We start from the raw sequence: 13,801 nt of genomic DNA, 5'->3' as shown, positions 1-13,801 counted from the left end.
CAAAGACCCTGAAGAGAGAACCCAGTGGATGCTCAGAGATGAATCTGACTGTCTCCACCTGGAGGGACCACTGACACCACAATGGTGACAGCGATCAAAGTTGGTGTCTGTTGTCTTGAAATTCGACCACAAGCAAGTGAGGACACCAGTGGAGCTGGAACTGCATGACCGGAGGGCTTGTCAGTCACTAGTCGTGCTGGCCGCCCCTCCCGGAGGGGCTGGACTTCCAGGGACCAGCTGGCTCAGCAGGATAACGGCTTCCTGTAAATGATCTGCATCCTTTTCCTACTAAAGTGATGATTCCTTAGAAAGTTCAATGGCATGAAGTAGAAAGCTTTTCCTCTCATCAGCAGGAAAGTTATTTTATTTACTTGGAGAGCATCACCTAAATGTCAACCATTGTTAAAGTGCTTCAGTGCAGCTTCCCATCCGTTACTAAGTGAATTCATGTGACTTCATCTGTCTTAATACAGAGACAGTTTAATAGCAGTCTACCTGGTTCTGAGTTTTTAAAGGAGTATCTCATTGAGGCGCGTGCATGTGATACACCCAGCATGTATAAGGTATATGATCAAGGACCGCGCTATTCGTGCTAAGTGTCTCGACAAGATTTGCCAAATATCCTCTTCCACTCATGCTTCCAACATGTGACACATTTAGGATTCTTAATCTGCCAAATTTTAGCATGTACTTTCACTTTAAAAACACAACCTTACACTTCCTTGTGGGACCCTATAAACAGAGGCTTGTTTAAAGAGGGGAAACGATATACCAGTATCTCAGAATGCAAAAATAAACATTTCTTTTAAAACAGATTGGAAGGCAAGACTGGTGTGAGGCATGCGGGTGGTGGACACAAAGCCGCCGCCGGGGCGGGGCAGCCCGAGACCTGGGGTCTCTTTCTTCTCGAGGGCTCCGGCTCCGGTGCCGGCCGGGCCGTAACTGCCCAGGATGCCGCCCGAGTCCCCCAGCTCGGGGCCCCTGCTCCTTCTGGGCAGCGTGGGTAGACAGATCCCAGACCCCAGCGAACTTTCTAGCTCTAAATGCCTGCAATTCCAGTTGAATCAAAAGGAAAGAAACCCTCCTTGAGACCATCTGAATGCGAGTTTGGGGCACAGTCAGCGGGAAATCTTCAAGACCCATCCCCACCCGTCTTGGTGCTGCCTGGGGTGGGCCGGAGCCCAGGGGCAGTGAGAATGTGGACTGGGGATTGCCTGGGCCCTCTGCAAAGGCACAGAGAACTCATGGAGGGGCCCTCGGCCCCTCAGAATCCTCGCCAGGCCCCAGTCCAGTGTCAGACCCAACAAGTGTGTTTCTAGCTTTTTTGAGCTGGACATGCTCTCTCCCTGGCTTCTGCAGTTTCAAAAGCAGAACTGGGGCCCCGCTGGAGAGGGCCCTCCACCTCCTGCTCACCCAGCAGCGACTTCTCCCTTGCCTGCCTTCCCGACAGACACACGGTCCACAAAGAACGTTCTGATGCACTCAGAGACGCGTGAGCAGCTTGGGGGGGAGGCACGTCGTGGGCCAGTGCGGGCCAGGGCTTCCTGCCCCCGAGAATCTGACCTCATCGTTGGGGAGCCCGGCTAAACTTGTGTAGAACGACCAGAAGATGACCAAGTACTGGCCTGGCTGTGAGAGCGAGAGAGCAGTGTGGACTGGAGAGAGCTCACAGAGCTCCCCGGGCTGCAAGAAGCCTCAGGGGGGCTGGGGTGCTGGGGCAGGAGGATGGAGGGCGTGTCCGTGGGAGCACTGTGGGAGGCAGGGAGCACTGGACCACGGAGCAGATCCTGCTTTCTCAGAGCTTCCTGTGGGGAAAGTTGGGACAGGTCCTGCTGGACCTGTAAACAGAAGCTTGTTCAAAGCAGGGAAAGCTCGAGACATCCCAGAAAGCCGTTCCTTCATCTCCCACCTCTGCCTCCTCCTGATGGCTTCTCTCAGCTTGTTTCCTCCTCTGTGAGACGGAGCTCACCACACCCCTGCCTCACAGGGACACTGTAAGGACCGTAACTGCGGGTAACGCACATGAAGGTCTTCTGCCTTGTTTGATACAGAGTAAGCCAGCGGTAACTTAGCTGCTTCATCGTTCATTTAGAAACTGCATCAGACACCTTGGGGGGGGGGGGTGTGGACCAGATGTGGATTCTCCCCTTCTGTACAGCACACTTAGCGCAGCACTGAAGACGCGCGTGTAAGTAGCTTAACGGTCTAGGGATAAGTTACCTGGGAGAGTCACAGACACGGTCAGGCTAGAAGCGGGTAGTGGGTGAGATACAGAAGAAGGGGAACTTGCTTCTGCCTGAGCCTAAGTTCTAGGCTGAGCAGTCAGAGTCTCCTCTGGTGGAAAAGGGAGCGGTGAAGCGGGGGGACGGGGCTGTGCGGCAGAGTCCCCGGGCAGTGATGCGGAGAAAGCCGTGAGCGGGGCCCGCGGGACACTGCCGTGGGAACGGAGACGCGGGGGGCTGCGGCCTGGCGGAGGGCGGCGGCGGCGTGGACTGGATGTGGAGGAGAGAGTGAATGCAGGAGGTGTTTCCAGACGACAGACTCGGTGAAAGGCTGGAGACACAGAGTGAAACATGGGAGTGAAGCAAAGTGACTCAGATGCTTTGATCCTGCGAGAGTGGCCTGGCGGCCGCTAGGCCTGTAGAATCTCCGGTCGGGGGCTTTGTGTGTGGTCAGCTTCGGGGGTTGCTGCCCAGCAGGCTTCAGTGTGACAGCCCCGCTCCGTGGACCTCGAGGCGCATGTGCACGTGCAACGGGCCTGATGTAACGCAGTGGATGGACAGACCAGGCTCTAGGCTGAGAAGGCTCTCTGCCGTGGGACAGAGGCTGGAGGGGACGCCCCCCCGCCCTGCACACGAGGACGCCCGTCTGAGGGACGCAGAGGCAGAGCCCGCCACTGCGAGCCTTCCCGCAGCAGAGATTCCCGTGGTGCCAGCCCCAGGGCTGCCGAGTGTCAGCTTTATCGGGAAAGTGCCATTTCCTTACATGTGTGGAGCCAGGTGACTGGGGTCTGGAGAAGGAAGGAAGGGGGAAGCGTGAGTACAGATGCAGCTCTGGAGTTTTCCACGTAAAGTCTGACTGTCCTAGATGCTAACTCTGTGACGGCCACGCCCCCGACCATCTTAATCCCCACATGTCCCAGAGCCAAAGCCGTGCCTGCCACGAGGGCAGTGCTCCACTGACACTCGGTTATTCCCATGAGCTGCCGGGGGTGCAAAAGGAATTAGACACAGTCTCCTCCCTGCCGCTGCCCCACCCCGTGGAATGTGCAGTGTCTTTATATGAGAATGGAGAGTTGAGAGATTTTTCTGGAGGACAGGGTGACAGACAGAGGAAAATCACCCCTGCTAGAGGCTGACAAGGAGCAGCTTTCGGGGAAGGGAGCGAGCCAGGAGAGGGGGTCACAGAACCAAACAGGCCGCAGGGAATGGGTGTTCACCGGTATCAAAGTGCAGTCAAAACACAGGAGGCCCCCAAGCGCGGCTTCTCACCACAGGGCGGAAAGTCTCTGAAGAAGCGTCGCAGGGAGATGCAAAGATGTAACCAAGTCGGAAGAGCACACAGACGTTGTGTGTGTTAGTCCCGGCAACAGGTGCAGGTGACAGACACGCGTCCTGTGAGCAGCAGGAACCAGCGGCAGGGGACAGGAAGTCTGTCGGCTTCACACGTTTGGGGGGTGCTGTAACTGTCCCCCAAGTTAGAAGATTCACTCATTCTTCCCACGTCCAGATGAAGTCAGACAGTGTTTATCCTCGGAGTGGAATCACCAGAAAGCAGCTGGCAGGGGCCAGCGCGGGGAGAGGGCGACGTTGAGGACCGAGTGTGTGCCCGGCACTTCACAAATGATTTGCTCACGACCATCCAGTTAGGCAAGAATCATTGGCCCCTTCTGGGAAATGTGAAAACTCACACTCAGTAGGGCTTGTTTGAAAGCACACTGCCAGTCCAGGCCCAGCAGTGTCCGCTGCGGGCCCGGCTCACCCGGAGCCACGGGGGCCACCTCCCCAGCTGCTCAGTGTCCTTCCCCACCAGCACAGAGCCCGATGACGCTGTGTACGCGCCTCGATGGCAGGTGTTTTTTTTTTTTTTAAGTCTTAATTTAATGTTGTTATTTTTATTATTATTGTAACATTTTATTTGAAATGATTTGAAATTCACAAGAAGTCGCAGAAACAGCACAGAGCGTTCCGCGTACACCTCGCCGCATAGCTTTCCCCTGTGATGATGTCTTCTGCAAACTTAATACGTTGTCCAAACCAGGAGATCAGAGCTGGGACAACACTATTGATTCAGGGTTTTGCAGCCTCTTCACTGAGGCTTCAGGCCAGACGATTCTTTGCTGAGGGCCGTCCTGGGTGCTGGAGGATTTTAGCAGCATCCCAGTCTCTACCCACGAGGTGCCGGAGGCCTCCCCACCCAAGGTGTGACCGCCGAATGTGATCGCAGACTCAGTGATAGCTTTCAGAGCCCCAAATTGCTTTACATTCTTTATTCAGATTAGGACTTTGGGTTCAGCATTTTTTAGGTGTAATACACACAGAAAAATCACCATATCACAGAGCAGCAAACAGAGTTTCCTCCAAAATCCTTAGCATGGAAAAGACATTTTTCAAACCACAAAGATGTAACTGTCCTTTTAAAAATTGAGGAGAAACACGAGGGCAGGGTTTTTACTACAGTAGTTCTCAGTTTCCATAAATGGTATCAAAAATCACATTCACAGAAACCTGTTACTCATGCCAGACACTCCACCGGGCACATTTCTCAGGCAAATCTTAAAACGGAGGTCACTGAGGTTGTTTTCACTCACATTATCACAAGAAACCGTACAGAATCCACAGCATCACATAAAAATATCCTGTCTGAAGAGCAGCCCACTCTCGCCGCTGCTGCATGGCTGATGCAGGAGCCCTGGGCCCCCTGCTCGGGAAGGCAGACCCTGCCACCCACAGTCCGTGGTCATCTCTGACCAGGGCTGGGGGTCTCAGCGACATCCTCTGTCACGTCAGAGCCGTGACAGGCAGTCTCTGGAGAGCTCAGGGGTTCCGGACACACATGTGGGTAAGCTGTGTTGCATTTTCAGACCCCTGAGGAATGACGTGGGTGTTTAGTGACACCGCAGTGGCCCTCAGCCTCGGCAACACCGGGCTCTGGGCTCACCCGCCAGAGTCAGACAGCCACTCACAGAGGGAGCCCCTGCGTGGAGGCTGGGTCTCGCTGCCCCACGGCTGCAGCCTCCACTGTGACGTGCACCGGGGTCACTCATGCCAGGCTCTGCAGGGCCCCTGGGCCAGCACCTGCAGAGGTGGTGCTGATGGGTCCAGAAAAACTAGTGTTTCAGGGCAGTCGCACCAACACGCAAATTCATTTTTACTGACTTTCTGGTAAACAGCAAAATTCCAAATCACTCAGCATCTGGTAACAGAAGCAATCTCCAGCTCAGATTTATGGGGGCGGGGAACTGGGCGGGGGGCTCACAGACCGTTCTAAATGTGGACTGTTATTTTTTTCCCCCAAAATAACATATTGTGTATTTCCTTGTAAGCACGTGCCTGCAACTTAGTATCCATTTATATCTGCAATTATCCATTTAATATCCATTTTTAGCTATCCCAGGGACCTTCAAACTCAATTCAGTTTACACACTTACAATCTTAATAAAACAAACAGTCCTCACTAATTTGGGGGTCTGCACTTCATTGTGACATGAATGACACACAGGCTTTGGGGTTTTCTGGCTGAACGAATATAATTTTATAAACCACAAGCCTGAAGTCTGTGCATAAAAACCCAACTTCTCCTTAACCAGACTGAAATGGAATTTTCTAGACCATTGAAAGTGGTTCTGGATATAAATTCACACTTCTTTTTAAATAATGTAAAAATTAGACAAAACCTAACTCCCTCCGAGAAACAGTAACCTCTTTCTCCGACTCAGGGTATAAAAGATGCCACTTTAACTGCGATAGAACAGCCTCCTGATAACAAGGGTTCTTCGCCCAAAGCTGTCAGGGGAGGTGCTGGAAACACAGACTCTCTAGAGAGCCTGACCACAAGTTTCCCAGGTCCATAAACTTCTCATCCACTGGAGCTGATACTTCCTCGACACATGCACGTGGCTGTTTGTAGAAAGGCCTTCTGCAGGATGTGCTCAGGAACGTTTCAGCTTGGAGATTAAATGTTTCAAGCTGAGTTCACAAAACCCACCTGCTTTCGGTCTTCAGTTCAGATTTCCAGACCGAGTTTCCCATGTTGGGATACATTAGGATGCTGTCGGCTCTCCTTGGCCGAGACTTGGGTGGACAAGTTTCAAAGAACCCGAACAATGCCCCCGGTTTGAATGGGGTGAGTAATTCTACTGGTCTCATTTCTTTAAATGTCTGTAAGCGTCTCTAAAATATCTTGGCTTTACCAGAGATGTTTATGTGTCTAAAGATTTCTGGGTTGAATTGGCTCTGAACTCATGACTTAAGTAGACTTCTGCTATTCTATTAGATTCGCCAGGCAGATCTCACTAACACATCTAAAAAGCAAGCCCTTGATCTTCACCAGCTCAAAAATCTCCATTCAGCCCAAATGTGACTCAGTTCTTTCCTTGCCAAAATGTGTCTGCTCACAGACGGCAGAGCCAAAGACTCAAACTCCACGAGATGCAAATATAGCACCTACCAAAATGACTCGAAGGTGTTTAAGTCTTAATGAGCCTGAAGTCATAGTGTTTAGGACTCCAGCAACCAGTCCTTGGAGGGTTAAAGGGCCGTTTAGAGCTGCGGCCCCAAGGACTCCCCAATCAGCAGAAGGGAGTCCCGAGAGGAATGTGGAAACATAGCTGGTCACCTAGTGGGACGTGTCCATCGCTAGTCCTGAGGAGAAGCCACGGCCAGCCTCTCCAGGGGGCTTCTAGGCACCGGCCCCCTTGTCGACGATAAGGCCAGGCTGGCCCTGTGGGAAGAAAGGCGGGGTCACGGGCCTGGGCCGGTTGTCAGGTTCTGCCCTGCTCCCGGCCCCTTGCTTCTCTGACTGCAAGAAGCACGTCCCCATCCCGGGAAGACCGTCCAGGCCTGGCATCACGACACTGGCCCAGCAGAGCTGGACTGTTTGTCAGGGCGGCCACGTGCCACAGTGCCCTCTTTTAACCTGCAAACCCATGTCCTGTGGTGTGAGCCAAAGGTGCGCGTTTGTCAGTTCCATGACATCACACAAGAGCAAAACCTCCTGCCGCCTCCCGAGCACTGTTCCTTGCACTGCTGGCACAGTACACGAGACACATCACAATATCCCAAGTGGCCCTGAGCCCCACGCTCCTAAGAAACGAGCGTCTGAGTCAGGAAAGGAGAAAACTCAGCACACAGAAATATACAAAAACTGCGGTGCTGGAAAGCAGAAATATGGAAAACTCGTAAAATGATGCAGCAAGATTCCAACACAGATCTCCAAAAGTGAAATAAGCAGAAGGCTCTGCTTTGCTCAAGAACCACAGCATCACCGGGAAGCCCACCTCCTGGTCAGGGCAGCAGGAGGGGCCCCACGGGTGAGGGCCAGCCAGCCGGAAAACCATGCACCTGACGGGAGACAGCTACCCTCCCGTTACAGCCCAGGTTCTGGACGACAGCTGCCCATCCTCAGAGCTGCAGGATGGCTGTGGCCCTGCCACCTGTGGACAGAGATGCTTGGTACCCCAGAGCTCAGCCGGCTCCCAGGGTCCAGTGCCTATGCCCTGGGGTAGGATCCTGGCCTCCCTCCCCAGTTAGGTCTTGGGACCAACTGGTCACCTTGCTTCATAAACCTGGGGTTTTTCAGGGGACATTTGTTCCATACAGAAGGCGACATTTCCAGCCACCACTTCTGACACTCTTTAGATAGGGACACACTAGATTCAACGTCCCCGGCCCAGTGATTCACGGACCCACTGGCCTGTAGGGAAGAAACCAGTGTCTCTGGTGGAGGTCAAGGTCATTAATGGGGCTGAGCAGAGCTGAGGTTTTGATCGCTAAAGTTGGGCGACATGTTGCGGCTGTTCCATTTGCAAGCAGAAGACCCTCACTTACCAAGTTGTGATAAATATGACTCCAAAAAGCCACAGTTGCACTGTGAGCACTTTGCTTTTGGGATGAGTGTGTGTGTGTTCATTCCATTCAGGAAATACTCTCTGAAGTACTTCCCCACTCTCGTCAGCACTGCCCCTTCCTTTGCAACTAACGTTTCAAAAACAGAAGGCCTATTTTAACGTCCTTATGTTTCTTTACAAAGTGTTTGCTTTCAGTCTACAATGAAAAGTTGGCACTTTATAAAATAAAATTGACATTGAGAAGATTGCCAGTTCTAAGACCTTGAAAGGCTAAAACCACGTGCAGAAAGACTGGGCTGTTCACAATATTTTACACATTTCTGAACCTTAGACGAGCTATTCTCCAAAATTTATGGGAGAGCAAAGCCAGATTTTCTTTCCTAACAAGCATATTTGAAGTTCTTATACTATGAAATAAGTACTTTTAAAATTAATTGTTTGGATTCCAAAGTATACTTTTGAAAATCATAGTTTTCATAAAAATTAAAATTTTGCTGTACATACTTCTTAAAAATCCATTTCTTACATATTTTGGTTTACATTTACTGGGTTACCATTTTAAAAGACACCAGACAAGAGGGTCTCTATTTTTATCATTATGTTGTGCTCCTAATTTAATTTTAAACAATCCAAAATAATGCATTTCTATCATATAACTTAGCATTTCAAGCTGAATTATAGGCCATATACACTATCAATACTTCTCAACTAAAATGTATTCACAAATACATAAGAAAAATATAAAAAGTATTTATCTAGGTGTTGTAATTATGCAATAAGGCACTTTTAAAAAGGAAGTGATAGTCCAGTAGCAGAAAAGTTATGTAATTCTAAGAATTACCTGTTGTTGTCACAAAGTTTTTTATAAGAACACGTGTTTCATCGACATGACCATCTTTTTAGTCTGCCCTACTCCAAGTGAAAATTATAATTCATTGACTTCTGATGGCTTTCCAATAATATATTAGTATTTAACATTTTTTCCATGATCAAATTACCTTTGGCAAACACTGCTGTAGTCCAAAAGGATGTCTGCAAACCAGAGTTCAAACTAAATGTTTCTATAGCTTAAGCCACCCCATTTTGAGGCATAGAAATATCTGGTAGTTTTTGGTAGCCTGATGTTAATTCAGGTGGGCGCTGTATCTCAGTTGCCCTGACTTTGTATTACTTCTTAGATGTAAGAAGGCAGCAGGTGGGTTCCGCTCCCCCAGTACAGTAATAATTGCACACTTAGTGTCTTAGGGTTTATTGTAACCAAGGTTGCTGAGACTAATGTAACCAGTTTTACCTTTACCCAAAGGAGGTTTATTTCAAGTGGCAAATTTTACTATAAGTGTAACTGCTTTATTAAGTGTAACTCTCAACATACAGTTTAAAAAAATACTACTTCCCTAGAGTAGGGGTTGGCAGACTTTCTGTAAAGGGCCAGATAGTAAATATTTTCAGCTTTGCCATCTGGTCTCTGTTGCATCTACTCAGCCCTGCTCTTGTAGCAGGGAGGCAGTCCTGATTAGTATGTAAATGAATGTGCATGTCTGTGTTCCTATAAAACTTTATATATGGACACTGAAATTTGAATTTCATATAGTTCTCATGTGTCACAAAAAAAGTACTCTTCTTTTGAATTTTTTAAAACTATTTAAAAACATAAAAAAAAAAACAAAATCTTGTTAGTTCTCAGGCCCTGCAAGAACAGGCTTCAGGCTGAATTTGGCCCGCAGGCTGTAGGACACAGACCTGATTCCTGCTCAGCCACAGTGAGGCCATCCCCTCCTTAAAGATTACCATTACAATGTGAATCAATTGCACTAGCCATGTGCTTGATCATATGAAAATCAAGGAAAGACAGATCGCCGTGGGATGCCCACGGTGTGAAGGGCTCACGTCCTCAGGAGGCTCACGGGCCCCGGGCACGCACGGCCCCTTGTCCTGGCATCCACAGCCATCAGCACTGGACGAAGAAGGCCAACCTGACTGGTGCCCACAGTCCCGGCCTGTGCAGGGTGCCCAGTGGGTCTGGAGCAGGATTGATTTGCTCAGCGTGCTTCAACATTCAAGACACCACTCCCTACTGTGGCTCCAAGAGAGACAAAAAGCCACCTTTCCATGCCTCATCTCCTGGCTTGGAGTCCAGCCACCCAGGGTCCAGCTTCTCTGACTGCTAACGGCCCAGAAGTCTATGACGTGCTTTGCCTCCACAAAGGGGGCCCGGGGCTGGGGACCCGCTCCGGAGGCTCACAGCCAAAATCAACCGATCACTCTGGCATTTCAGCTCACCAAGCATCTTACTTTGCCGGGGGTAAGAACGACTTCTAGAAAACATTTTTTATAACACTCCAGCCCACGATGGGAAATCTGGGCCTTTCCACAATCCGAAAGGAGGGATGGAAGAAGGGAAATGTGAAAATACTGTTGCTTGATTACTGTCAGGTGCAGCAGCATCCGCTGAGGACGATGGCCCGCCGGCCGGGGCCTTGCCAACTGCCGGGAGCTGAGATACAAAGTAAGCGACGCACACGTGGCCTTCCCTTTTCTAAAGGACATTTGTCAGCAAACGCACGATTCTGGGCAAACAATTCCCAGATCCCAGCTGAAGAAGAAAGGACAGCCTGGGCCCTGGTTTTCTCGAGAAACGGGCCACAGTGTGAAGGCTTCCACGCCTCCCCTCGGCGCGAAGCGGCTCGAGGCCTCTCCCTGCGAGCCGAGGGCTCTCCTGCAGGCTGCAAGGGCTGGAACACGACGTCTACAGTTGAAAGCAAAAATCCCAAGGCTTTGCAGCCTCGCTCAGGAGTCAGGAGCCTTCTTGGAGAAAGCTACGGCGGGGGTCTTGAGGATGTCTTTCCATCCCAACGCGGGGCGAGAATTCCGGGGGCCTAAGCGACGGGAAAGCGGTTGGAAAGGGTGGGTGCTTCGCACGGGCCCTGCTTGCTGGCGGGGTCTGTGTGGGGTGCGAGCTTGCGGTGAGCGCCTGCCTCTCTCCAGGGGACGACTCTGGGCAAAGCGTCGCGGCTGCCCGAGCTCCGCGCGCCTGTCGGCCCCTTCCCGCGGTCCCGGGGAGCGCTGCGGGGCGCGGGCGGCGGGCTCAGAGCGCGTCGGCCGGACGCATGTAGCGCAGCGTGTAGTTGGCCCCCGCGTTGTTGTCCCAGTACTCGCCCTGGGCGCAGCGGTAGCAGACGGCGAAGTGGACGGCGACGCCAGGCGCGTCCGCGTTCTCCCCTTCCTGGGGCTGCAGGCCCGGGGGCAGGCACAGCGCGAAGTAGAAGCGCTCGGCGCCGGGTTCCTCTTGGGTCGATCCGGGCCCGGGGTCCCCCGACGGCGCCCCAGGCTCGGGGCACAGCTCGGCCGGCACGTCCAGGAAGGAGCGCCACTCCGTGAAGGTGTAGCGCACGGCCACGGCCCGCGGCCCGGGGCAGCCCAGCACCCGACCGGAGCCGGTCACCTCCCCGCCCCAGGGCGCCGAGCACTGCACGCGCTCCAGGCACACGCGCTGCCGTCGCAGGCGCTCGGCCGCGGCGCTCGGCCCGGGGAGCTCAAAGAGAGGCCGCAGCCGGGAAGGCGGCGCGGGGAGGGGCGCGGCCGCCGCGGCCAGCAGGCCCGGCAGCTGCTCCAGGTCCTCGGCGCTCGCCGGGAAGCTGCGGAGGCGGGAGAGCACGGCGGGCGGCACCTGCGGCTCCTCGGCCTCGCTGAAGTGCTTCACGCTGGCCAGGCTCAGCCCCAGCGCGTCCGCGAACTGCACCCGCTTCTTGCACTTGGCGCAGCAGTCGCCGGGGCTGTGCGGCGCGCCCTCGCCGCCCTCTGCGCCCGGCCCGGCGGCAGGCAGCGGCCACTGCTGCAGGAACTTGGCCGCCCGCAGGATCGGGTCGGCGGGCAGGGAGAAGGAGCGCGCGCGGCGGCGGCGGCGACTTTCCAGCAGCTCCTCTTGCTGCCGGAGGGCAGCCCCTTCCTGGGTGGACAGAGGCTCGGCGTCCGGGCTCGAGGCCTCCGACGTGCCGCCGCCGTCCGCGCCACTCTCAGTGCAGTTGACCTCTGGGGCAGGCGGCTCCTCGGCTGCTGGGGGATCTTCAAGGGGTGCCGGTCCCGGCGGCTCCAAACTTAGAAGCTGCGCCCCCTGGGGTTCCATGACGCCGTCTGGCCCCGGGACTTACCCTCTGGAGACTGACCGCCTTGGGTGGTAGAAAGCGCGCAGCGCCTGCCCGGGGATCGAGAGAAGACAGTTCCACTTGGGAGGCTTCGGGTTTTAGCCGGGCTGCCCGGGTCGGAGTGGGAGGAGGATGCGGGCCGTGTCGGGCGGGCCTGGCGCGGCCGCTCGGAGATGAGCCTTCTCGCAGCGGGGGAGGGCCCGGCGCCGGGAGGCGCGGCTGCGGGAGCGGCGCGGGGCCCGGGCGGGCGGGGTCCGAGTGCCCCGCGGAGCGCAGAGCCGGCGTTGGAAGTCGAGGCTCCAGTTCACCCTCTCCTGCCCAGCAGGCCCGCGCCCGTCCCGCCTCCGGAGCTCAGGGGTGAACTCGCGCTCAGCTTCCGTCGTCCTCCTGCCCATTTAGTTGGCTCTGTGGGTCCCGACGGGCCTGCCCTCCGGAGGGTCGCAGAGCGGGCTCCTCCCGTCTGTGGCGTCGGCCAAGGAGGTCCCGGAGCGGGCAGGTAAGTGCGGAAAACTCGCCTGCGGGGAGGCGGCGGGCCGCGCGGACCCTCTCTTCCTTCCTCCTCAAATTCAGGGCCCTCGGAAACGGGCCCCGAGCCGGCGCCCTCGCCCCCTGGCGCTTCCCAAGGCCGCGAGCCCGAGCGGCGGTCCCGACCCGCGCAGGGGCGGCGCAGGGTGGGCTCCGGTGGGGGCGCGGAGCCCGGGCACCGCCGCGAGCCGAGCGCGGCCGGAGGCCATTCGCGCGGGGCCCGGGAGCACGTCCCCGCTCCTCCCCTCGTCCCGCCCGCCGCGCTCGGAGCCCCGGCCGCCGCACAGGGGCCCGCGCGCACCCGCCCCGGGAGCTGGGACCCGCCGCTCGCCCCCGGCCCTCCCGGGGATGCGAACCGGGGGACTGGGGGGGGGGGGCGGCTGAAAGTGCTTTCTGGATGTTTTTGTTTTGTTTCGTTTTGAAGGCTAACTGTGCCCGCCTCTAAGTCGGAGGTTCTTCAACTTCAGCGCGCGTCAGCGTCCCTTGGAGAGGCTGTGCTCACTCAGTGCTGGGCCCCACCCCGGAGTTTCGGACTCAGTAGGTCTGGGGTGCGGCCCGAAGTATTTGTAGCAAGGGCCTGCTGATGCTGGATCTACCGCCTGGGGTCTTTCGGGCCCTCCCCAGGCCAGTGAGGAACGCCGTAATTGCATCTCAACTTGCGGACTTGTAAGGAGGCACCAGACACACCTGGCCTGTCTTCCTCTTGGAACAACTCCAAGATTTGGGGGAAGGAGACACTTTACAGTTAAGTAAATAGTGACATATTATGGAGTGAAATCCAAAATTTGCAAACTACTTTAAATATAAAATAGGATTTCACAAAGGTTTTGAGGTCGTGATGACCTCCTGGGCTCCAGCCTTATGAGGACCTGTGTCCACTCCAGGGCGGAGACGGGCCCAGGGAGCAGGTCCTGTGGTGGCGTGGGCCCAGCGCTGTTCCACTCTCTTCTCTTTGATGGAATCGTTAGAAGTCCCCACCCCCGTGGCACGCGAAATATGTTGGAGGAGACCAAGATTAACCAGAGAGCCGTACAAGACAGTCAGCTCCTGAGGCAGGTGCCAAGAA

At 54.6% G+C, this 13,801-nt stretch overlaps 2 protein-coding genes across 3 annotated transcripts in view; one reads left to right on the top strand and one right to left on the bottom strand.

Annotated features, from left to right (window-relative positions):
- The window catches only part of LYRM4 (LYR motif containing 4), a 159,349-nt gene that overhangs the window by 111,254 nt on the left and 34,294 nt on the right, over positions 1 to 13,801 (top strand). The window lies entirely within an intron of this gene.
- Positions 4,475 to 13,126, bottom strand: PPP1R3G (protein phosphatase 1 regulatory subunit 3G). The gene has a single exon (XM_074348045.1). The coding sequence runs from the start codon at positions 12,189 to 12,191 to the stop codon at positions 11,154 to 11,156; it is 1,038 nt and encodes a 345-aa protein (XP_074204146.1). The 5' UTR covers positions 12,192 to 13,126; the 3' UTR covers positions 4,475 to 11,153.

Source organism: Camelus bactrianus, chromosome 20, assembly GCF_048773025.1.
Source record: "Camelus bactrianus isolate YW-2024 breed Bactrian camel chromosome 20, ASM4877302v1, whole genome shotgun sequence".
Lineage (NCBI taxonomy): Eukaryota > Metazoa > Chordata > Mammalia > Artiodactyla > Camelidae > Camelus > Camelus bactrianus.
This window is presented reverse-complemented; position numbering and strand designations above follow the sequence as displayed.

Bases quoted from the DNA above. Each gene is read 5' to 3' on its own strand.
- PPP1R3G (XM_074348045.1), bottom strand. From the start codon at position 12,191: ATGGAACCCCAGGGGGCGCAGCTTCTAAGTTTGGAGCCGCCGGGACCG.